This window comes from Galleria mellonella, unplaced genomic scaffold (assembly GCF_026898425.1).
Source record: "Galleria mellonella isolate WM207_F2 unplaced genomic scaffold, CSIRO_AGI_GalMel_v1 utg87, whole genome shotgun sequence".
Lineage (NCBI taxonomy): Eukaryota > Metazoa > Arthropoda > Insecta > Lepidoptera > Pyralidae > Galleria > Galleria mellonella.
The window spans coordinates 61,094-86,214 of NW_026442166.1; the positions used below are offsets into that span (position 1 = coordinate 61,094).

Genomic DNA, 25,121 nt, shown 5'->3' on the forward strand with positions numbered 1-25,121 from the left:
GGAAAAAAACAGTTGCGTCAATTACATTCAAAATAATATTGATAATCAAGCGTGACGATCAATTTGCGATCATTTAATATTTGTAAAATAAAGATTATAAACAAAATTGTTACTTGTTTTTTATTAATGTAGACATAATGAGGCAAAAGAGACGATGGCACCTCGACCAAAAAACAAAAATTAACTGACAATAAAAAAAAAACAATGGCGCGAATAACTTATGACTAGGCTGTATGCGCCATGCTCTATGCCTGTCCATTTTGGATGAATTTTAAAACAACAACAACAACAATGGCGCGAAAGCCTCGTAAACTGTCACTCTCGTGTAGTCCAGTCATGTGACACAGATTATGTGGTGTAAACAAATACAGTCTGCCTAATGATAAACGGTAATCGAAGTCTATGAAAAATTACCACTCTAAAGGTATCGATCGTATTTTAAAGCCTGTTTCAGAAAACTCAATGATAACGTAAACAAGCAAATAATTTCTCTGACCATTAGACTATCTGCTCATGTCCAAATGGTAGTATAAATAAAAAATCGATTAACTGATTAAACGTTTCGACTTGTCACTAATTACATTTAAAAAGTGTTTCTGTGATTATTTTATTAAAACTTGGTTACACAGCGCATTCCAGCAGCGCGGTTCCCCTGGAAATCATCATGGTTAATTCTTGTCGAATTCATCATGATGGGCCAACTGACCCGCTTCATCCTCACCTATCATCCCTCACTGATACCCCGCCAGTGTATACCGATAGCGCAAGCAGAAAAACTTCCATGTGAAGTGAGTACTGAGTATGTATTTTGTATAACATTAGATATAAACACACTTTGTATGGATTGCAATAAATGTAAACACGACATACAAACTCTAATGATGACAACAAAGACATGGAATAATGTTTATTTAGAGCGATCATAATAACAGCTGCGTTGTTTATTATTTATAATGTATTTGCTAATCAATACATATAACAAAATCGTAACTGATCGCTGTCTATTCATGAAAGTTATATGGTATAAGAAAAACTATTGTAGGGGGGCTTTATAAACGCAATAGAACCCGAAATAATGATTTTTAGATTTTTTGTCCGTTTGTTTGTTTGTCTGTATGTTTGTGCGCGCTAATCTTAGAAACGGCTTAACCGATTTGAACGCGGTTTACACTAACACGTTGCGGTTTGCTCCACGTAACATTTAGTGTTTGTTTTATTTCAATCGGTTCATAAATAAAAAAAAAAGTTATATCAATCTAAAGAATCACATGTAAAATGCTATAGGATAACCGATCAGTTGAATGGCTGAAACTTTACGAAGGTATTAGATACGTAATTATTATTTAAATATATAATATAAGACTGAACTGGTAAAGAGTTCCAATGAGAATGATACACGGGAACTATTACATAGTTATAAGCGAGCAACGCAGCGGTAAACGGCTAGTATATATATATATATATATATATATATATATATATATATATATATATATATATATATATATATATATATATATATATATGCTCATGACTATAAACATCAATGACATAATTAAGGATATTTGTCGAATATTGACGTTGCACTGAAGCTAATCCTTGATATGCCCGCATTTTGTCGAGCTTACTTTCTATGGCATCAAAGTAGAATGGCAATCCTTCTTGTACTATTAGTATACGTTGGCAGGTTACTAATAAGGAATGATAGGTTAGGTAGATGTCAGGTCAGTTGGCCCACCGCGACCAATTTACCAGGAATTAACCACGACGGTTTCAAAGAGGGCGTGGAGTTCGACCTATCATGATTTTGATGATTCTTTTATTGCAGTGCATCATATACGTATAAATTGTGAACTTTGACATTACATTGCTAACAGGAACGTTTTCCATTCACCCACACTGACTGGTATCTGCGATGGGGTAAGTATGCGTGGGCGGGTGACGTCAGCGCATAGCGGCGACGCACTTTAGCAAAGGATCCACTAAAATGGCAGATTTTATACTAAAACTTATAATGGAATCTTTTAGCTAACTACTTATAGAATAGAAAAACATACGCAGTCAGCTAGAAAATAGACAATTTCTACAATTTTTAAGGCCAATCACGATAATCTTATAGGGATCAAAGGACTATCAGATCAACGTATTGTAACAAGGAACACGGGCAGAGTGATTGATATGAACGAAAACAAATATATAGTTACAAAAATTCAAGTAAAAGATGTTAGTGGCAATTTGTAGCAAGGGAAAACCCAGTTGCTTTTGTCTATACTTTTTTTTTTGCTGAGTGAAAATGGTATGGTAACCTCGCCTGCGCTAACGGGATACGCTGGCGGTGCACAAGTGAAGGACGATAGATGAGAATGAAAACAGGCCGGTTAGCCCATCATAATGAATTCATCAGGAATTAACCATGTTAGTTTCCAGGGAGAACCGTGAGGAGGTCGACCTGGTTGGGTATATTGCTAGCAATGGGATTCTCAGTCTCCATTACTAACAATCCCTTCCCCCCCACCCCCTTTGTCTATACTATATTTATACTATCCTTACTAATATTACAAATGTGAGTGAGTTTGTTTGTTACCTCTTAGTGCTTCAACGTCTTAACCAATTACTTAATATGAAATTTGATACGCAACTACGGAACAGTATATATGGGATGGGGGTCTACTTATTCCCGCCCAGTAAACATATTCCGCTGGGGGGAAAGGGATTGTTAGTAATTACATCTAATAGCCCCATTGCCAGCAATAGACGCTCTCAGGTTGACCTCCACGCGGTTCCCCTGGAAACCACCACCACATTCGTATCGAATTCATCATGGTGGGCCAACTGACCTGCATTCATTCTCACTTATCATCTTCCACTGGTGCCTCGTCGGTGTATACCGATAGCGCTGGTGAAGTTACTATTCCATTTTCATTTATTAAAAAAAAAAGTATTCCGCTTATGCGGACGAAGTCGCGGGTAAAAGCTTAATATTATAAAGAGGAAAGATTGGTTGTCTGCTTGTAAATAATAGATTTAAAAATGAGTTAAGCGATTTTAATATTTCTTTCGTATAAAGAAAGCTATATTATCAGCGACGAATACAGACTACATATTATTTTCGAAAATTCTATCTCCCAGTGCGAAATCGGGCTGGGTCGCTAATATCACATAAACCACGAATAAGTATCATACTTATTGATAAATCTAATTTTAAAAGTAATTTAATATTGAAGCACAAAACAGTAGCTGTTATTTTTAGGAAAAGAAATAATAGACAATGTTCAAGCAACTTTTTCTCGTAAATAAACCAGCGACATTAATCATAACAAATTACACTGACCAAGGATGAGACATTCCGTAGACACATCAGACTGAAAATATTTAATGTGCTAGAGTAGAAAAAAAAAGAAAAAAACATCACAAGAAAAATTTACACTTGATAACACCACAGGTGTAGAAACGGCATAAGAAAATTTGTCGCCACTCCTTTTTTCATCCCTAGTAAAAACGTTTAAAGTAACTAAAAACAATATACACTGGTATAGTAATAATATATAATTTAATTTAAGACTGGGCCAGCGTGGTAATAACAGACAAGATCCTACTCATACATACATATCTGTCACGCCTGTCTCCCATTAGGGTAGGCAGAAACAATGGAACGCCAAATGCTTCGATTCAAACAAACCTCTTTCGCTTCTTCCACATTCATCAATCTTTTCATACACGCTCGCCGGTTACGGGTACTTTTAATTTAGCCCTTCTTCAGCACGTCGCCTATTTGGTCGACATACGTCCGTCTAGGGCGGCCCCTACCGACATCTCCATTCATTCTTGCTCGATAAATCTCTTTCGTAATTCTTCTTTCATCCATCCTCTCCAAATGACCAAACCAAGATCCTACTCCTATGGACAAAAACCTGTGCCTAACAGTGGGACTTTAATAGGCTGTTAAAGATTACCAAACTCCGCCAGGAAACAGTAATGCAGTGAACGCGAAAGAAACAATCAAATGAAATTAAGGAAAAATAATTTTAAATCAGCGGCCTTTAAGTGATGAAACCTGCTTTTCCTGGCATTTTATATATGTATTTTTTGCAGAACTTCCTCGTAGACTCGCGTATGTTAAACATTACATATATACTCGTGTTTATAGGGGGGGAATGGGATTGTTAGTTAGTAATGGAGACTGAGAATCCCATTGCTAGCAATATACCCAACCAGGTCGACCTCATCGCGGTTGCCCCTGGAAACTATAATGGTTAATTCCTGATGAATTCATCATGATGGGCTAACTGGCCTGTTTTCATTCTCATCTATCACCCTTCACTGGTGCTCCGCCAGCGTATCCCGTTAGCGCAGGCGGGGTTACCATACCATTTTCACCCATCAAAAAAAAAAAAAAAAACTCATGTTTATATTTGAGACTTGGTGTGATACTTAAATATGTTTTATCCCAGGCTCATTATTTGTTATGAGATGTAAATTGTTTGCATATATAATATGAGACTTTATAAATAAACCATTTTTCATTATCGATTCTAAGGCATTATTTCTCTAATTCTATATCTAAATTTAAAATTTCAATTTGACATCTCAGCTAAATATTTTTTCTAAGGACCAATAAGAACTAATTTTCTAAAAGTTTTAAGTCCAAACTATTATAATTCTAGTTAGTAGATAGTCCACGGAATAGTAATTTCGCTAAATTATAAAAATTAAATAAGACCTTATTGTTTTTTATTTTTTAGATTGATTGAAGAGTAATAGATAGTATATGTAAATATTAAGAAAAGATTAATTTCGTTTTCAATTTTGTCGCATATAACAGACAGAATAAAAATAATAGGTACTATTAAATAGTGTTCCCTTCTAGTATTTATGGAACACTATTTCTATTAGACATGCCTAGGTAAATAGCTACTCTACATCCGCGTTCATACATACCGACAACGTTATATACATAGATTTTTCCCATTTATCATCAAGCACAATCAACAAAACTTGGTTAAGACCTCAAATCTGTCACGTGATACAAACAATATCAATTAAATAATAATAAATTTTAAAATTACAAAATAAGAATGGAAACACGGTGTACAAATTTCGAAATTCAAATAAAGAACACAAGTTTACCGCCAAAATTTATATCGCGGGATCAAAATTCAACTTTCTAAAGAGTCGATCGCAAACGTCAAGCGTGGCGTAATCTCGCGCGGGCACTGCAAGGCAATTGAGCCTCTTAACTGAATGAAGGTGCTAGTGACGCGAAGTGCTCGTTGTCGATAGTTTTTCCTGTTTTGTTGAGACGTTTACACTTCACTAGCTAAGTCCCGCGGCTTCGTGCATGCTGAACAATTATTCTTATTAATTTTTTAAGGAATTCAATACTTTAATGTGATACCTTAGGAGTTATAGGCTCTTATAGGCGTAAACACTAAATAAAAATAATATCATTTAATATGGCATGGCATTACATAATATTATGTAATGGCTACAGCTGTTCATGTTAACAGACGACGGTTATCACTTTTCCTCAGGTACTTAGCTTACTTGACAATGCAAGTTACATAAAAAATATGTATATCAAACTGTATGTTTAGAATTTTTTTCATGTTTTTTATAAAAATATTTTTTTTATGTAAAATTGTATTTAATCAAAGCAACGGCAAGACAGATTTTATTAAATGTGATTATAGAGATTAGAATATTCGATTTTAGTATTTAAACAGTGAGATGTTAGTGACTTCGTCACACCTATTTGTTTATTTTTTAACCTATCGTAAGTTTTCTTTAATATTATATTTTACCAGAGGGAGACTTGAGTCCTCAAGAATAGCAACGCATGGGGGGGTATCATGGACGAAACAGTACACTCTGTTATGTCCACGGTACTGCACATGTCTATAGGCGACGGTTACCACTCTCCATCAGGTGGGCTGTCAGCTTGTTTGCCATTATAAGTTGCATAAAAAAAAAATCTATATATACTTAAATAAAAATATACATTAGCTTCATGACAGCACTATGACATAATGAATGTAGATTTTGTAATCTTACCTGATATGATATGGTATCTAAATAAAAAATGTCGTATCTGCATGCCTATGAATTTTTACGTACCAATTGGTTTTCTTATTTGAATATTTGACTAGCTGCTACACGTGACATCACCTGAGTAGACCAGTTGTCTCTACTAGCTTCAAAGATAAGCCTAACCTTTGTTTCTTTTTACGAGTGTAATATTTAGATACTAGTTATTATGTCGATCTAATTTAATTATTGATAATTCATTAATTGATTCGTCCTAATATTTTAAGTTTAAGAAATTAATAATTCAATTACTTATCCCTGATTATAAACATAGCTTAGATATGTACTTTGAGCTGTTAAGATCTAAACTAACTAAATCACTAAATGTATTACAAAGTGCAAAACTTTAGTTTGACTAAACCAATTCGGCTATATATTTTTTTTTCAAATATTTGTTAATGGCTGATGAAGAGTTTTAATGAAGAAAAAATTGGAAAAGTTATGTAGGAAAACCCCATTTTTCTTTTTGCATACAATCAATTTAATATGGTCAACTTAATATATAATATTTATATGAATTATATAATAGGTTTGTTTGAATCGAAGCATTTTTATCCATGCCTACACTAATTGACACATATGTATGTATGTATGTATTAAAATTAAATAATATGAAATATACAGGCACTTACCGTTTATTTTTCTCCAGCATTTCAGTGCCTTCATCTGCAAATAAAAATTGTTTAATTAAAAAAAGAAAATATATAAATCTAATATCCAATAGATGTAGTTGCCAGAGGCATATATGTAATATTATAATAGTAATTTTTGTAAGTGTACATTTATAAAAAAAAAAAAGTAGGTAATTATTTATAATTTTTCTGACAGGAATCAAACCTATATCCCTCAGCTATTTGATTATTATTGAGAAGATGAAATATTTCAATACAGATCATGTATCTTTCAACACTATCATAAATAAACAAAATTATTTCATAACAGACTACAATCAAGGCGGAATTAGTGAACCCTACTGATCGTTAACAGAAGCATCAAAATCAATGTAATAAACAAACATGAAAAAATAATTGATTCTGGACTCTTTTTTTTTTAATTAGTTAAAGAAATACTTACACATATGAGCCATCTTACTATTTGAGTATCTTGAATATTCTATATGTTTCCTCAACAGCTGTCATCCAATTCATATTCAGGCCAGCAAACCTATAAAATTATGTATGTTATCAATCATTTTCATAGTCAACACTTTGATAGCATGAATTTGCGAGTGTTTTGATAAAACACTTTGACTGAAGTAGCAACATAATGTAGGGTAGATAGATTAGAAGAGGTAGCCAGTTACAGGACAAAAGATATTATCCATTTCAAGTGAAATGAATTTAATCAAACCAAATATTTTACTAATTGTAATAACAAATAGGGTAATCAAAAGCGAACTGTTTAATAACTATTACATGTTGCAAAGGATATTATAATTCAATTATCTCTAAAAGTAAATAATAGTAGTATATTTTCCACTGGCTATTACATGAATACAGTAACTAACAAGGGACAGGCAGAGTAAATTAATCATCACAGATTTTATTCTTATTTCTTTTATTCAGAAACTTGTATAGTCTGTCTGACACATATATATCAGTTTCAAAGACTTCCCCTTAGGTCTATATAATCATAAATAATTGGTCTACATATGTATGGTACTTGTATAATTAATTATTTAATTTTGCATGTGTACCATCTTAACTTACACTGCAATTCCATACAAATTTCATACCAGTATAATTACAAAATTATATTAATAAATATTATGCTTTTTGAAAAGACCGTGCACTATAGACAAATCTAATGACTAGATGTTAAAGATAATACAGTAACTTACGTAAACTAAAGTTCAACAATAAATTAATGCAATTAATATTTAATAGCTAAATATTACACTAAGAGCGCTTACCGGCGACAATATATACTAATGACCTTTAATTAGAACGCCTAACACTCTCATAAAACAAGACAAACACACAGAACAAATTAATAACAAAAGTCTTTCATGGTCGCAACTTTCTAAAGTCAATTAAAATGAAATGCTAAACAGCAAAAGTACACAGACGCAGGAGATGATTCTAAAATAAATGATATATCATTAAGAATTACTTTTTCAAGAAAAAATATTTTGTAAAACTATATTTTTTAGTGAAAAATGGTATAATGAAAAAACACTTTTTCATAAAGGGGTCATATTGTCAAAAAAGTTTGACAGTAGACTTCACAATTTTGACATTGACGGTGTCGGCTTAAGGTCGATTCTGAAAAGCAATTTTAATCTACACCATTGAAATTATATGTAAGGATATAAGTATTTTAAATACACAATCGGCACTTAACGCTATGTAAAAACCTTTACAAGTAAATAGTTCCTATATCCCTGCTTCATTTATTACAAACGTTTCGACATGAATTGCACCACGTCGTATTCTAACATTTAAATTTCATTTATAATTCTGAATTGATTTAAGTACATAGATTAAGAAGAGTAACTTCAAACTTCAATACTGTTTATTCTCTGTGATCTACATTATAGTGATACATAATAATCATTTATCATCAAAAGATCGTCATCATCCATATATCTAATAATTTTGACTTAATAATTCAAGCATATAAATAATTTAAATCAATTTAAAAACGTGATGGTGTTACAAATAATGCATGATGCACTCTCGTGTTTTTTTACTTTGTCTCTTCTCATTTCATCGATTATGAATTAATCAGAAATATTTACCTTCTCCCTTTAATAATCCTAATATTGCTTGGCAAATTATATAAATATTATCGATATGCCAGATGCCACTGTTCATTCGCTTTATTATAATTTAATAATTAAATATAAATAACATGGTATTCATGACTGTACACTTTTATTTAATATAATTATCCACTATGTAATATATAAATAAATAATAGCATTACTAATCTTATAGTAATTAATTTTACCGATTACATTTAAAATTTAATATATAGTAATAATACTAATTCGATTATTGATTATTAGACAATTTGAATCCCTAAGCGACAAATTCGATTATAATCGATTTACTACTATTAAACAGCACTATTCCCAGCAGACGAAACACGAAAACTATTATTATTTTCGTTGTTATTGATTTTAATTTGTGAACTTATTTATTTAAAATAAAAATAATGTCTGCACAAAATGTAAACGTGTGTGATATAGGTGACGATGTTAGGGAAGTATTAAAGAAATTCCGTTTCCAAAAGCACAGCAGCAATTCTGCATTAATATTAAAGGTGAGATTGATTGATATTATGCAGACTTAGACATTTGGTTTCGCTTCAGTGTAAGTTTACGCATGACTAGTTTAATACTGTTCATTTTTGTAACTATAAAACCCTGCTACATAAAATCTTAATTAAAAAACAGATAATAAAAATGCATAAGTACTAATCGTTTATGCCAGGAAGTTCATAAGAGAGTGCTTGCCCTTTTATGTACTTAGCTTGAAGATACACATGTTCTATGGTGCAAATAACAAAACTATGCAATACAATAACACTTACGGGTTTAATATTTTTTTAAGTTTATTTATCAATTTAATCAAATTTGAGAATTTAATTTATTAAGATATATATAGAAATTGGTTGTAAACTCTTAACAATGTCCAGCAGGTAATACACTCATGGCTGTAACGTGAGGGGGGCACAGTCAAAACTTGCCCATCTTAGAAAATTGTTTACTTTCTTTGAAAATTTGACTTGCATGGTTATCACATTTATTGAAATAGAAAGTTTGTGGAGGATAATCAACTGTCTCTCTAGAAAAAAATGTCTGGCTAAATCAATGCAACACAACTTATCTAAGGACTAGGGGTCGGCAACGTTTTGAGTCAGAAAAATAAAAAATTACAATTTATAAAATTTCAAAGTTTTTAAAGAGATGCAAAAATTTTTTTGCTAACAATAAATAGTACTTGCATAAATAAAATTTGGTGCCTACTTCACATTACTGGATTCAGTATGATTTTTAATTTTTTTTTTATAAAATAATATTTGTGTATGGAACTAAAGAGCTGCAATTTCACATCTTAAAAGCTATATATGGCTCGCGAACTGCAGATTGCTACCCCTGTTCGAAACTGGTGGGTCGAGAAACATCAACATTTGGATAAATTAAAAACTTACTTACACAGTTTTAAAATTCTCTTACTTATAGAAAACTTCAATATCAGTAACATAAACTGTATTTTTTTTTCCTTTTCTAATCTGATAATTGGCAATTTGTTCCTTATAGAAGAATAATCTAATTTGCTGTTTGGATGTCAGGTTTAAATTTTCTTATTATATAATGAGGCCAATCCATTAATCAGCTCTTGGTCTCTGTCTGTAAATCTTTTTACCAGTCCTTGGATATCGTCTTTTGAAATGAGAGAAACTAATGCTTCCTGATCCTTGTAATTGATAATATTATTTAAAAAAAAAAGCCATACATATGTGAGGTGATTTGTTAGTGTGGCTATTAAGCAAATATATTCCTGCAATAGCTAATATGAGTCAGAACTAATTATTGTGCACATTTTCCTTTTATAAAATGCAGTAAATTTTATCTGCTTATGAGTCAACCCACGTCCTGCATGCTGATTTCCTATTATTATCAGTGGCTTACATTGCTGTATAGATATATCAAATTATTAAGAAATACTTATTTACTAATCATGTACAAAAGTTATAACATTAGGTAAAATAGACTTAATCTTCACTAAATTAATATAAAGTTAACAATCTTAAACATATTAGAAAATGCTTTATTCCTTATGTATGTATTATGTAGAAGATGGAGTGTAAAAAGGACAATAAATTGTGAAAATTAGTTTAGTGTAAAACCACAAGTTTTGGTCACTTAACACGTTGGGCCCGGCGCTGGTCCCTAGGGACCTTCAGCAAACTTTCCCGTGTGGCTTTATGTGTGGCCAGCAACGGTCCCTGAGGACCGGCACTAGAATTTTCGTTTGGCTGGCGTTGGTTTATGGGACTGACAGTATTAAAGTTAAAAAATAAAATAAGTCTCAATGAAATGTGATCAAATTAATTTTTTATGAAATTTATTGAAACATTCTAAACAAAAATGCGGTTTATCTTTACACATATTACAATACGTAACAACTTTTTTGGTAATTTTGGTAGCTGTCTTTCGTTCAAAATGTCCAAAATAGCGCGACAAAGAATTCCTTATCTCATTAGTACTAAAGTAATCTCTTGGCGATAGCATACAACATTGTATCTCTCGCCGGCTGTCGGCTGAACGGAAAGGACAGCAAATTCGGCGCCGGGCTCAACATGTTAAAAATTCAAAAATAAATAATTTTCATGTACATATTTATATGTTATGGAATATCTTTACCAATCTTAAAACCAATTTTGATAATTATTTTTGGATAATCCTTGTCAATTGCTATTTGGTAAGGATTACTGGCATGTTAATATTTAATTCAATTTATTTTAATTTTGTCCCTATTGTAGGTCTTAAATCTTTTGGAATTAAATGGTTGACATGTAGGATACCAGCTTTGAATAAAAATATTAATTTACAATGTTACAGGTAAACAGAGAAAAGCAGGCTCTGGAAGTGGAGGAAGAATTAGAGAATGTTGAGCTAGAAGAGTTGCAGGACATACTGCCCTCGCACCAGCCCAGGTTCATTGTGTACAGGTAGCCAAACACATTTTTGTTACCATTACATCAAAATGAGTTCCCTGACTCTTTATTGGCAGTGTTTATAAAATATACTGGTCCTTGTTGTTATATATTAATATTTATATTATATTATTTGTAAGTAAAATTGCCGTCTGTTAACTTGATGTATTGTATATATATTTTATTGTATTTCAAATGTTTATCAACTTTCTTTTTTATAAAAAACTACAATTGTCAGAGTATATAAAAAGGTTAATTTTGAACAGGCAGCACACCTGCAATTCCTCTGGTGTTGTAGGTTAGTAAGGTAGTCACTTACCATCAGGTGAGCCGTATGCCCGTTTGCCCCCCCTGTGTTATAAAAAAAATATAACCCAATTGAGAACTTTGATAAGAAGGAAACGCTTTAATATGAAACCAACATACTATCTATTAAAAAAGGAATTATTGAAATCATATTGTTTTGTAAGTACATATTTTAACTGTAAGAAATCAGGATTTTTTAATGGGTGATAATGGAATAGTAACCCTGCCTGCACTATCGGTATATGCTGATGGAGCACCAGATAGGGAAGATACGTGATGATGAAGCAGGTTAGTTGGTCCATCATGATGATATGTAGATCATCAAAACTACAATGGTTTTCAGGAGGAACTGTGCAGAGGTCTACCTGATAGGGTATTTTGCTAGCAATGGGGTTGCAAATTTTCATTGCTAACAATCTCTTCTCCCCCAGAAAACAGGATTTTTCTTAATGGATAATAATAGAACCCCGCCTATGCCATCAGTATACATTAGTGGGATACCGATGAGTGATGATAGGTGAGGATGAAGAGAAAACAGGATTGGCCTACATGTATTATTGTCTTAATGAAAAGGGATTGCTCAACCAGTTTTGCTCCAAAATTATTTAAATCCAAAATTTGCTGCAAAATGAATGAGCTCCCTGCCGAGGTTTTCCCAAGAGACTACAGCATGGGGTTCTTCAAAAGGGGGGTAAAAAGGTTTCTTCAGGGTCGGCAACGCGCGCGTAATACGTCTGGTATTGCAGGCGTTCATAGGCTACGGTAACCGCTTACCATCAGGTGAGCTGTATGCTTGTTTGCCACCTCAGTGGTATAAAAAAAAAGTTTTGGGGCGATCGCATCAGGCTTGCTTAGCGTCACCCCCGGTCACGATTTAGAATCCTGACTGGTCCCGAAACTGGTGTAACATTCCCGACAAAAATATACACACAAGTCAAGTCCATTTGTTTTTTACAATTAAAATATCAACAAAATGGATTCAGTATTAGCAAAAATATCAAGTAGTTGAGGGCTTTTTTCTTTTCAGTTACAAGATGGAACACAATGACGGCAGGACATCATTCCCGATGTGTTTCATATTCTACACTCCCAGGGATGCACACATGGAATTACAGGTAACAATAGAACTAATATTTCACACAAAACCATGAAGCACCCATAAAACAACATGGTTCAAAGTTTCTGAAATATTCTTTCACGTTTTCTAAAGTCAGTTTTTTTTTATACAACTTAGAATGGCAAACAAGCTGACGGTCCACCTGATGGAAAGTGGTAACCGTCGCCTATACACATGAGCAGTACCATGCACATAACAGAATATACTGTTTCGCCCATGATACGCCCCATGCGTTGCCATTCCTGAGGACTCAGGTGTTATTCTTCTGTACCCAGTAAATTCACGCCATATCCCACCCTTCTAACCGAAACACAGCCATGCAAACACAACTGCTTCACGGTTGAAACACGAATGGGACAGAGGTACCCAAGCAGTCGTCTTTTGTACAAAGTCTCACTCTGGTAAAACAGTTATAAATGTAATGGAACTATAGATAGGAATGTCGTCCTCCGTGGCGCAGCGGTCAACATGCCTGCCTGCGACGTGGAGGCCCCGGGTTCGATCCCCGGCCAGGTCATGATGGAAAACGATCTTTTCCTGATTGGCCTGGGTCTTGGATGTTTATCTATATATGTATCTATTATAAATATAGTATCGTTGAGTTAATATCCCATAACACAAGTCTCGAACTTACTTTGGGGCTAGCTCAATCTGTGTGATTTTGTCCGTATATATATATTTATTTATAAAATAAAAATAACTTCATTATCAGCCAATTATTAATTATTTCATCTATATCTTAAGTGGATTAAATATACAAAAAAAAAAAAAACTTTCAGGTAATGTATGCGGGAACACAGAGGGCGCTAGCAGCGGCAGTCGGTGCCCCCCGCCTGTTAGAAGTGAGGGAGATAGATGAATTGACCGCAGACTGGTTGAACGAGAAGCTTAAAAGATAGAGTAAGATAGATATACAAATGTACTCATAAATGATCATTTTATTGTATAAAACTAAACACCAAAATTACTTCCAGTCTAAATTCTAACTGGCCAGTGTCAGTTGTATATTTATATAATGACAAACTAGCTGACAGTTCACCTGATGAAAAGTGGTATCCACCAACTATTCTCCATGATTTTGCCGCCATTTTGAAGGGAACTGCAAGAAATTCACCATACAATATTTTTATATTGGTCAACAAAGATAAATAACATGTTTAGAATTACATTTATATTCCTGATTTAAAAGCATGATATCCAAGGGTGGCATAGTATATACTGTGACATCTATAATGTTGCTCACGTTGTGCTTATTTTTATGGATGATAATCCCTTACCATCAGGCGAGCTGTTTGTCAATTCCAACAACATAAAATATCTCTATTCGAAATGAGATTTCGTGAGGTTTTTTTTTTATAAAAAATATATTTTTTCTTCCATACACTACAGATTATAATTATAGCTTACTTTATTTAATTTATTTTATATAATACTCTTACAGTAAAGCATAAATCTAGTGTTGCATATATATATTTTTCTTTTTTACAATTTTTTTTGTATTTTATTTTTAAATGACTAAAATGTCACGGATGTACTAAACCAAAGCTTGTTATAAAAGTGTTATAAATATTTTTATTAATAACATATTAATTTGTTTTTTTGTACACATACATTGTGTAGCATATTTGTAATGAATTATATTTTGAATAATTTTTAAACGTTCAAACATCACGTCCAATTTTACTAAAGGGTATACAGCACTAATATTTCAGAAGCAATAGTGTAAAGTTAATATAGAGAAACATAAATTGATTTTTGATGAAATCTTAAAATATTTACTTTTAATTTAGAATCTTTTTTGGTATATGTATTAGAAAAGGTATTAAAGGTATTGTAAAGTGATGCGTTCCTACCGAAAATTATATAATAGTATATGTAACATCAGAGTGTGTATGTAATTTACCAGAGGGAGACTTTGTACAAAAGTCGATTGCTTGGGTACCTCTGTCCCATTCGTGTTTCAACCGTGAAGCAGTCGTGTTTGCATGGCTGTGTTTCGGTTTGAAGGGTGGGATGTGGCGTGAATTTACAGGGTACAGAGGAATAACACCTGAGTCCCCAGGAATGCAACGCATAGGGGGTATCATGGGCGAAACAGAGTATACTGTTTCGCCCATGATACACCCCATGCGTTGCCATTCCAGAATGCCTATTCTATGCCGGGACCACACGGCTAGTGACAAAATACTAATAGTTAAAATAGGTTTGTAGATGTTTGTAGTATTTATGAATAAGGCGGTGAATCTTTACTATAAATTTGCAGTTAAACTTTAACGTTATAGTTTTTATTTTACTGTTAACAGGCCGCTCTAAAATTCTCCCTGATAAAGTTCACATATCAATGAAATCTAATTTGTTCTAAAAACTTTAATGACAAATGCACACAAACAAACATACCTAGTGTAAGATTTTGTGACAATTTATATATATATATATATATATATATATATATATATATATATATATATATATATATATATATATATATATATATATATATATATATATAGCCATATTATGTGTGTAATGTATGTGGTGTGTATGTGTATGTCTCTATTTGTATAACTAAATGAATGTATCACAGTGTGCAGTGTGCACACGACCTAATAAAGAAATTATTTACAGGTACTGTAATTGTATTGGAATGTTATATTATTTTTTATAATTAAATGCGACTTTAATAGTATCCAAATAATGGAGTCGATTCTTAGACATTCCCTTACAACTTATCCTACAATTATCTTTAAAATACACTATGTGCCTGCTATTTTTCTGATGGTGCCTATAGGCCGTGGTAATCACTTACGATCAGGTGAGCCGCATGCTTGTTTGTCTTCGCCTTAAAAAAAAATATGGGCCATCGAAAATGGCGTTTAAAGCAGTTCTGACGTCATTCTGCTAGATTTATACTAGTGCTTAGGTAATCATTTCGCTGTAGTATCGAATTGAATGGAGTTACAAATGTGAAATAATGGATTTATTAAAAAAAATATTTTCATCTAATGCGGTGACTTGTGATACGGGTTCTTCGGATACCCAGTTCAGGCACCAGTTCTCCACAACTTTGACGTATCTATGGTATTATTTTATGTGTTCTTTTGTATTAAAAAAACTGACAAGATTGTTAATAGTGTATGTACCTATGATGTACGTGCAATGATTTTTTTATACCACTGAGGTGGCAAACAAGCATACGGCCTACCTGATGGTAAGTGGTTACCGTGGCCTTTGAGCGCCTGCAATACCAAAGGTTTTATGTGCACGTCGCCGACCCTTAAGAATCCTCTTTACCCGACTTTTGAAGAAATGGTTTGAATTTGAAATTTTAATTATAAATATAGAGAATGGTGCTCTAGAGTCGACTCCAATGTCTGCATACAGATAATTACGTCTGCGTACAGTTTTATTTCAAATAGCAAAGCGTGAGTTGTTATTTGAGTATATGTCTGAAGCGAACTCGCGAGTGGCGTATTTACGTATTGTAATAATATATTTGGCGTTAATATAATGACAATAAATTATATTTCAGTTGTAAAATGCCAAGGAACATTTTGTTTTAAGTGTAAACTAAAGAATACGTAGTACACTGGCCCCGGCGTAGCGCAGGTGTGGGGTCAAATCACGCTTCGAAATTTTTCAATCGCTTAATAATTTTTATATTTTAATATCATATCTAAGAGGATATTTATTGAAAAAAAAAAAGTTATAAATTTAAAAATTTATTAAGTAATAATTAAATTCTTTGGTCTTATCTGAAATTATATAGATAGAGAATCGAGTGTCAAAACTGCGTCAAGTTTTTGTCAGTTAATTGTCAAATTAGCTGACTCGTTTTTTTTGTCAGTGTTCTATATACTTACGCACATAATGTATCCTGACGTATCTATATTTAATTATTTAATAAATTAAAATGAGGTTTACGTATTAAAAAGATGCAGAAATTATAAGACAAAATAAATATAGAAGTTATAAAGGAATCGCTCATAACTATTTATCACGCGAAATTGTGTGAAAAAGTTGAACCGCTTTTCTCGAAGCATTTGTATGGAGACACTGTATCTATATAATCTAAGGGTTTTGTATTGGAAAATTTTAATGAGTGTGCTTTTATAAGTCATTCCATTATTGAAGCTTAATTGTAAATTGTATAAGTATAAATTATAAAAAAAAAGGTAAATATAATAAATTTAGGTTAAAATGTCTGTAGATACTGGCCGTTTCTGACAAATAATTTGGGTATGTTTTTTTATTACTGTTTAACTTGTACACAGTAATAATTTACGTATAGAGTAACATTTAGTGCGCAATTCTATGGTCCTATGGTCTCGATCGTCGATTTGGCTACTCTACACGTTGTGACAGTCTCCGCCCTCTATTGTGAAAAATTTCTACGCCATTTTTATTAAGCGACTTCAAATTAATTAAGAACATGTTCCACAAATAGTGGCATATAGTAGTGAGTGGCGACCCCGTACGGCCGAACTTAGTGTAGACCGACCCCCCCACTAGATGGTCATGACATGGTGATGACCTCAAATGCATTGTAGGGATTCAGTAGATGCAGGTGGCTTAGGACTGTTATGGCTTCCTATGGGGGAGGCCCATGTCCAGCAGTGAACGGATAATGGCTGAAATGAGACGATGAATGATGTCCCACAAAAAATGTACTTCCGTGGTGCCCCACCAGCATATACCTTTAGCGGAGGTAGAGTTACCACTCCATTATGCATCAAAAATAAAAAAATACATAAAGTAGTTGAATATTTTGTGAGCTGGGAAGCGTGTTTGAATTGTCTGCCATTTATTGTATTAATAAAAAAATTTTTTACTTACCATTGTATACACGAATATTTTATACTTCTGATACGATGTATTTTATAGTGATTTTCACAGCATTTATAATAATATAGTATATTAAAAGACATATTAATAAAACAGAATATAAGCTATTTTGTGTTTTAATTTAATAGGATCGAACTAATCCCAATATTTTAAACATATTTTAAATACACAGTCGGGACTTAACACGATGTAAAAGCCTTTACCAGTAAATAGTACCTACATATCAGCGGGTCTACCATGAAATAAAATTCCGAAGTTTCGGACTCAATTTCGTGTTTTTGTTCACACCTAAATCGGACCAGTAAATGGAGCTTAACATTTCGTTCGTCATACATCCTACCATAAAAGTCCAAAGGAATAATATTTTCATATTTTTAATATTTCCAAACGGCATGTATTATGTAATTTTAACATCAAATTTCTGTTTCGTTTGGCTCCGAAATTTCGGAAAACATTTCATGGTAGGCCCTCTGTTTATTTATTGTTAAATTAGGTTGACTTAAAGAAATCTCTTTTAGAGATAACTTCGCTTTTGTTAACTTCGTTATTAACCTGTTGTTATATATATATATATATATATATATATATATATATATATATATATATATATATATATATATATATATGACATATAACACTCAAAATAAAGGATAAATTTATAAAAGTATTAATATTAAAATATATTTTTATTAATACATTAAAAATTGCATACTTCATAAGAAAATATTATCTATTTATTTACAAATAAGTTCTAGTTACAGCTAACGATGGCGTTCTTAGGTTCTAAAACTATAAACATATATTAACAACGCTGTGGTAGAAACATGCAACATGAAATGGCGATCCATCATACGACCCGCCTCATCTTATACCTCCTTCATCTCGGAAGAAGGATATCAACGCGCCGTTACCTCAATCTGTCGGCGCTTCTAACATCAAAGTCTGGCGGGTAAGGGATTGTTAGTAATGGGGTCAAATAGCCTCATAACTAGCCTGTCAGATCGACCTCCACGTTCCAGGTTCCCCCTGGAAACCATCGTGGTTAATTCTAGTCGATATCGTCAGAATGGGCTAACTGACACTTTGTACATGAACAGCACCGTGGATATCACAGAATGCAGTGCAATGACTACCTTTGGAATTGTTTTAAAAATCAAACTTGATTCCCATGACTTCGGCGCGGGGACACTCCGACGTGCTCAGGTCGATTCCGTACTTCATCATATCCTTGTAGTGGAGTGTCGCCAGCACCTCGTACCCACACTTGGCTGCTAAAACTTGCGACGCGGTCGCCGTGTACACGGTACACGACGCTTTCACGCCTAAAGCCCTGCACAGGGGCTCCCTGGAATTAAATATGTCAACTACAAATAATTAAAATTGTGTTTCACAAAAAAATTACTTTGGTTATAGAAAAACGAATTATTTTGTTTTAATTTAATTTCATTTAATTTCATATCATGTCATGTCATGCCATGCCATGTCATTTCATTTAATTTCATTCATTTCATTAAAAACTAAAGCACTGAACCGATTTTGATAAAAATTTTACAGGATATATTTATATTTATATATCTTTCCGATAAGAAATAATTTATCCAAATCGGTTTACAACTGACGGAGTTTGAGGTAACAAACATAAAAAAATACAACCGAATTGAGCAGCTCCTTTTTTTCAAGTCGGTTGAAAATAGTTAATAATAAGGTATTTTTCAATAGATGATAATGGAATGGTAACCCCGCCCTGCGCTAAAGGTATACGCTGGCGGGGCACCAGTGAGGGATGATAGGTGAGAATGGAAAAGCAGGTCAGTTAGCCCACCGTGATGAATACACCTGGAATTCAGCACGATGGATTCCAGGGGGAACCGGGTGGAGATTAATCTGATAGGGTATATTGCTAGCAATGGGGCTGATACGGACTATAACTAACAATCCTTTCCCCTCAATAACAAGGTAGTTTTTTTTATGGGTGAAAATGGTATAGTAACCCCGCCTGCGCTAACGGAATACGCTGGCGGAGCACCAGTGAAGGGTGATCGATGAGAATGAAAACAGGCCAGTTAGCCCATCATGATGAATTTATCAGAAATTAACCATGATAGTTTCCAGGGGGAACCGCGAGGAGGTCGACCTGGCTGGGTATATTGCTAGCAATGGGATTCTCAGTCTCCATTACTAACAATCCCTTTCCCCCCACAACAAGGTATTAGTACTGCATTATCTTACATTTGACCAAATTAAAAGTACCTAATGTACGGTCATGGGGAGTGGTAAATCATGTATTAAACTCAACTGCGGTTGCCAATCGGCATGCCAAGTGTGGCAATTGATGGCCAAACCCCCATTAAATGGGGAAGTCTATGTTGAGCAGTGGATAATTTGTTGTCTGGAAGAGATTGCTTAGCAATAAGACCGCCTTTTGTACTACACTATACGTATTGAAAATTGTTTAACAAATCATGTTATGTTGGTGCAATAAAGTGTTAAATAAATAAAAAGCTGACATGATGATGATGATGATGTTTGATTTAAATAAATTATTACTACATATAATCACCTGGCAGCGAACATCCTAGCGCCTATATTTTGTCCTCTGTGTCCGGGCAGCACCGTCAGGCCGCTTGAAGACAGGTACGAATTTACATCATAGTATGTAAACACGTTGACCAGGTTCTCAGCTTCCACAAGCGTCCTCATCAGCTTGTTCCAGGACTCGCCCTCTTCCTGGAGACATTTTTTTATACTATATAAAGGGATTGGGTGTCATTAGAGGCAACTAAGGGAATTTAATAGTTGAAAGTCGATTGCTTGGGTACCTCTGCCCCATTCGTGTTTCAACCGTGAAGCAGTTGTGTTTGCATGGCTGTGTTTCGGTTTGAAGGGCGGGATAAGGCAGTAAATTTACAGGGTACAGAGGAATAACACCTCTCAGGAATGGCATCGCATGGGGGGTACCATGGGCGAAACAGTATACTCTGTTACGTCTATGGTACTGCTCATGTCTATAGGCGACGGTTACCACTTTCCATCAAGTGGGCCGTCTCTTGTTTGCCATTCTAAGTTGCATAAAAAAATATGGATTAACACTTTCGATGGAAAAAAAAAAACATAAAAATCAGATTGCAATTGTCTCATGTGGATAATATAAAATAATTTAATATACACAGTTTGTATTTCAAATACAACATTTTTGCCAGTCCTCAGATCTTGTAGGAACATCTTGCAAACGACGGGCTTTTAATACGTCTACAGCCTTACGTGTTTAAACTCGGAGTCTGGCTCGTCTATCGTTCTGATGATGATGATATTAAATCCGACCAGCTCGTCAGGGTTGCCATCCTCGTCCTCCATGAAGCAGGCCAGGCTCACCTTTTGGTCCAGAAACATCTCCCAGTTTTTTCTGATCGTTTTTATTGATAATGGATCGGATTTTACATCTAAAATGAGATTTTAAACAACTGTAGTATATTATATTCACGTACTGGCCACTGATAATTTTGTAAATACTGGCCGGTAAAAATTTCTTTTACATAATCTTTCAATGAATAAATTAGTGTTTAACCAACTCGCTTGCGTATCACTACAAGTACTATAAGTATAGGAATATGTTGTTTTGCAAAAAAGCAAGTTGAAAATAAATAATCGCGAACATGCACACATCAATGTTGATGGTGATGGTGATGATGATGATACGAGATATTTCGTAAATTAGTATGGAGAGGTCACTGAAAAATATTGAAATTAGGTCTAAAAATAAATTTCATTTCGTAACAAGCCGTTTTTTACGCTGCAAATAAAAACGAAAGCTTTAATTATCGTAACACATGAGAGCAAACCCTGCCCATTGTAAAAAGACTAGTTAAAATCGGTTCAGAATTGGCGATATGGTAAAAATGAAAATGCATCCAAATTGACAGTTTATTTTAGAAGTTGCTTAATATTTTGTCTAAAAGGACATGGCATATGGCTGAGTGACACCAATTTAGTGCTTTTTCTTTTCTTTTTGTTAATTTTTATAATATTTATAATTAAGTTTTTTTATAATTAAGTGTACAATTAAGCATTAATAAATATTTCTTTCTTGTTTTTTTTTTCTATTATGTTTAAACACTTCGACACAGAAATAGACCCATTTAATAGGGTTGAATTTCTTACCTAAAGCTTTAGACAGAGGCTCGTCTCTCAGGAACACCTCCTGCATGAAATCTAGGCATTGTGTTCGCCATTTCTCTTCCATATCTCGTATCTGGTACCTGATTAATGTGAGCAGAATGTCAAAATTCTTTCCTACCCGCACAATAATAAATAGGACTACTTCTAATTATTTCGCGGGGAAAGCCGTGTGTTACAGCATTGAGAACTTGAAACGTGAATGTACTATTTAAAACTTACATTTTTGGTGGCTTTCCGTCTTTCTCTATCCCTTTGAAGCGACTCCATATTTGTCCCAGCGGGACATTGGAGGGCCTCACGTAGGACCTGAAATACATACACTTTTTTTTATACAACTTAGAATGGCAAACAAGCTAACGGCTCACCTGATGGAAAGTGGTAACCGTCGCCTATAGGCATGAGCAGTACCATGGACATAACAGAGTGTACTGTTTCGCCCATGATACCCCCCATGCGTTGCCATTCCTGAGGACTCAGGTGTTATTCCTCTGTACCCTGTAATTTCACTGTCATATCCCACCCTTCCAACCGAAACACAGCCATGCAAACACAACTGCTTCACGGTAGAAACACGAATGGGACAGAGGTGCCCAAGCTAACGATTTTCGTACAAAGCCTCCATCCGATAAATTAAACACTAAATTAAAGATACCAACTGTCAGTGATGAATGATGATCGAAGTTGATTTGTTTTACAATAAAATTTTATATATTGCCTACCGATTATTACATTTTGTTCCCGTAACAATTTTGGGAAATACTTTTTTAATATACACTATTTGAATGACTAGGTTATTTATAATTTTTTATGCCGGTCAGTAAACATATCCGGCCACGCGGATGAAGTCGCGATCAAAAGCTAGTAAATAATGTAAATACATATATCTATTTAATTGGTAGAATTATCATAACAAAAAATGATAACAATAAAAATCCAATAGTTCCATTTAATTATAAAATAACAAGGTTTAATATTAAATTAAGTACAAAACAATGATATTTATTATTTAAACAATATACCTACTGACCTAGGGCGCTAAGATAAACCAAAATTATTATATAGTTACAAATCTACCATATAAATTATGTCCATGCTAGATACAGGTTTATTTATGTTAATCAAGTCATATTTGTAATAATAGCTAGAATGAAGACCAAGGCAATATTTAAACTACATTTTCTGAACACACGATTTTTTTTTAAATAATCTGCGATAGAACATCATAGAAAACAATTGCAAACTAATCTGTGTTGATAAAAAATAAAAAAAAACAACTTACATTGTCTACGCCTAATTTTAATTGAATATCACCGATTTGTATTTAGAATGGCGGGCACTAACGTTGTCTATAGTGCGATACTGCGTGAATACTAACAGATATTTTATTTATTATCTTCGAACAACAATCAGCAAGTTGATTTACACTTGTGTTATGGTAATATAGTGCTTGATACGCGGTAATAAGAGTGCTTGGGAGTTAGGTATCAAATGGTTTTATTTCTGACGACCAAGGTACATGTATGAGAGGCCGCGTTCGCGTTGTACTTGTTTATTTCGAGAAATTATTCGTGATTACATTATAACCGGTTTTACTTTACACGGCACGATTAGTAATTAATCTTATAATGATAATGCAGGTAGTAAGAGATGAATGTAAGGATAGAAGATTTGACATTAGATTATTTTTGCCTACAAGTAAGGGACTTGGTTTTTTTTTATTAATGATAATGAAATGGTAAACCCGCCTGCGCTAATGGTATACGCTGGTTGAGTACCAATGACGGATGATAGGTGAGAATGAAAAGGCAGGTCAGTTGGCCCCTCGTGATGAATGCACCTGGAATTCAAGACGATGTTTTCCAGGGGGGATCATGTAGAGATTGACCTGCCAGGGTTTATTGCTAGCAATGGGACTGGTAGTTCGCATTGCTAACAATCCCTTGTCTCAAGGGACTTGGCTTGAACATATACACAATAGATAAACAGAATTTGTACCTATTATTCACAAAATAAATGCTTGATTGATTGACAGTGTAAAAAATAACCAATAATAGTTATAAAAAAAGAAAAACTCTTACATATATTTATTTATTTATAGCAAGGCAACAGATTACAAATTAATACATTTATAAAATAAATATTACATAAAACGGCATTAAATTTGCACTCCAACAACTGCTCCGCATAACATTCGATATAAATTGGCAGCCTTAATGTAACATTGCAAGGATTGTTGCAAAATATCAAGCTCCTTGCATACATTGTTATATTTTCTGCACATGCGGATAATTGGATTATGATACGATACATTATTATTACAAATCGGTATATAAAATAATTTTTGTATTCTTTTATTACCTGTACGAAATACGAAAATATTTGAATTCAAGTGAGTAAATACATGATTAATTAAATAGACTGGATTGCAAAATGTGTTAGGATTTCCGTACACATAGGACACGATATAGAGTACGTAGTTACGTGGGTATCCTTAGATTAGGTATATAAATAGATTTAACCACTTGAATAAAGATAACCACTTATCTTTATTCTGTGAAAATATCAAATTAAACGGAATTTAATCATTAAGATAGCGATGAATTTATTATGTTATGACAGTCGAAGAGACATAAAAGTACATGGCTAAAAATATAAATATTCTCAATTGAAAATAACCTAAACAGTAGATATACTCTGTTATGTCCATGGTACTGCTCATGTCTATAGGCGACGGTTACCACTTTCCATCAGGTGGGCCGTCAGCTTGTTTGCCATTCTAAATTGTATAAAAAAAACCTAGTTATTAAGATCATCATCATTCGTCATCATCATTTCAGCCATTATCCATTAATTGCACCGTCAGTCTGTCCGTCAGGACATAAGCCTCCCCCATAGATTGCCATAAAGAACAGTCTTGAGCCAGCTGCAT

The 25,121-nt window shown here is 33.5% G+C and overlaps 3 protein-coding genes across 11 annotated transcripts in view; 1 reads left to right on the forward strand and 2 right to left on the reverse strand.

Moving 5' to 3' along the window:
- The window catches only part of LOC113514436 (copper-transporting ATPase 1), a 61,706-nt gene extending 53,132 nt beyond the window's left edge, over nucleotides 1-8,574 (reverse strand). For 2 of the 6 annotated variants that reach the window (XM_052902135.1, XM_052902140.1), the window contains exon 1: nucleotides 5,128-5,278. Coding sequence is in view for 1 of the 6 variants with exons in the window: in XM_052902139.1 (XP_052758099.1) it covers nucleotides 6,717-6,750; nucleotides 7,159-7,171 (47 nt within the window). In the remaining 5 variants the exon portion in view is untranslated. Of the gene's footprint in view, nucleotides 1-4,938; nucleotides 5,279-6,716; nucleotides 6,751-7,158; nucleotides 7,249-7,996 lie in introns of those variants that run through there. The other 4 variants (XM_052902139.1, XM_052902138.1, XM_052902137.1 and 1 more) reach the window with 4 other exon arrangements.
- Nucleotides 8,575-9,143: 569 nt separating this feature from the next.
- On the forward strand, nucleotides 9,144-18,123 carry LOC113514326 (glia maturation factor beta). Of its 2 annotated transcripts, none has more exons than XM_026898385.3 (4): nucleotides 9,144-9,351; nucleotides 11,657-11,766; nucleotides 13,085-13,172; nucleotides 13,954-18,123. In XM_026898385.3, exons 1-4 carry the CDS (start codon nucleotides 9,244-9,246, stop codon nucleotides 14,071-14,073), a joined length of 426 nt encoding a protein of 141 aa, XP_026754186.1. In that variant the 5' UTR covers nucleotides 9,144-9,243; the 3' UTR covers nucleotides 14,074-18,123. The 2 variants fall into 2 exon arrangements, with proteins under 2 accessions (XP_026754186.1, XP_031764109.2); XM_031908249.2 differs by lacking the exon at nucleotides 9,144-9,351 and adding an exon at nucleotides 11,369-11,516.
- A 560-nt stretch (nucleotides 18,124-18,683) lies between these two features.
- LOC113514381 (uncharacterized) lies at nucleotides 18,684-23,622 on the reverse strand. Of its 3 annotated transcripts, XM_052902141.1 has the most exons (7): nucleotides 23,472-23,622; nucleotides 22,412-22,498; nucleotides 22,175-22,272; nucleotides 21,278-21,456; nucleotides 20,577-20,743; nucleotides 19,150-19,361; nucleotides 18,684-19,042 (listed from the first exon to the last, which is right to left on the reverse strand). In XM_052902141.1, coding segments are annotated over exons 1-6 (732 nt in total). In that variant the 5' UTR covers nucleotides 23,474-23,622; the 3' UTR covers nucleotides 18,684-19,042; nucleotides 19,150-19,162. The 3 variants fall into 3 exon arrangements, with proteins under 3 accessions (XP_052758101.1, XP_026754260.2, XP_031764223.2); XM_026898459.3 differs by having other exon boundaries at nucleotides 18,684-19,361; XM_031908363.2 differs by lacking the exon at nucleotides 23,472-23,622 and adding an exon at nucleotides 23,220-23,238 and having other exon boundaries at nucleotides 18,684-19,361.
- Between the last annotated feature and the right edge of the window lie 1,499 nt (nucleotides 23,623-25,121).

Excerpts from the sequence above, each read along its gene's own strand:
- LOC113514326 (XM_026898385.3), top strand. The coding sequence starts at position 9,244 with ATGTCTGCACAAAATGTAAACGTGTGTGATATAGGTGACGATGTTAGG. Across the intron at positions 9,352-11,656 it reads ATTCTGCATTAATATTAAAG|GTAAACAGAGAAAAGCAGGC; the intron begins GTGAGATTGATT and ends ACAATGTTACAG. Across the intron at positions 11,767-13,084 it reads CCCAGGTTCATTGTGTACAG|TTACAAGATGGAACACAATG; the intron begins GTAGCCAAACAC and ends TTTTCTTTTCAG.
- LOC113514381 (XM_052902141.1), bottom strand. Across the intron at positions 22,273-22,411 it reads GACGGAAAGCCACCAAAAAT|GTACCAGATACGAGATATGG; the intron begins GTAAGTTTTAAA and ends CACATTAATCAG. Across the intron at positions 20,744-21,277 it reads CAGACTCCGAGTTTAAACAC|GAAGAGGGCGAGTCCTGGAA; the intron begins GTAAGGCTGTAG and ends AAATGTCTCCAG.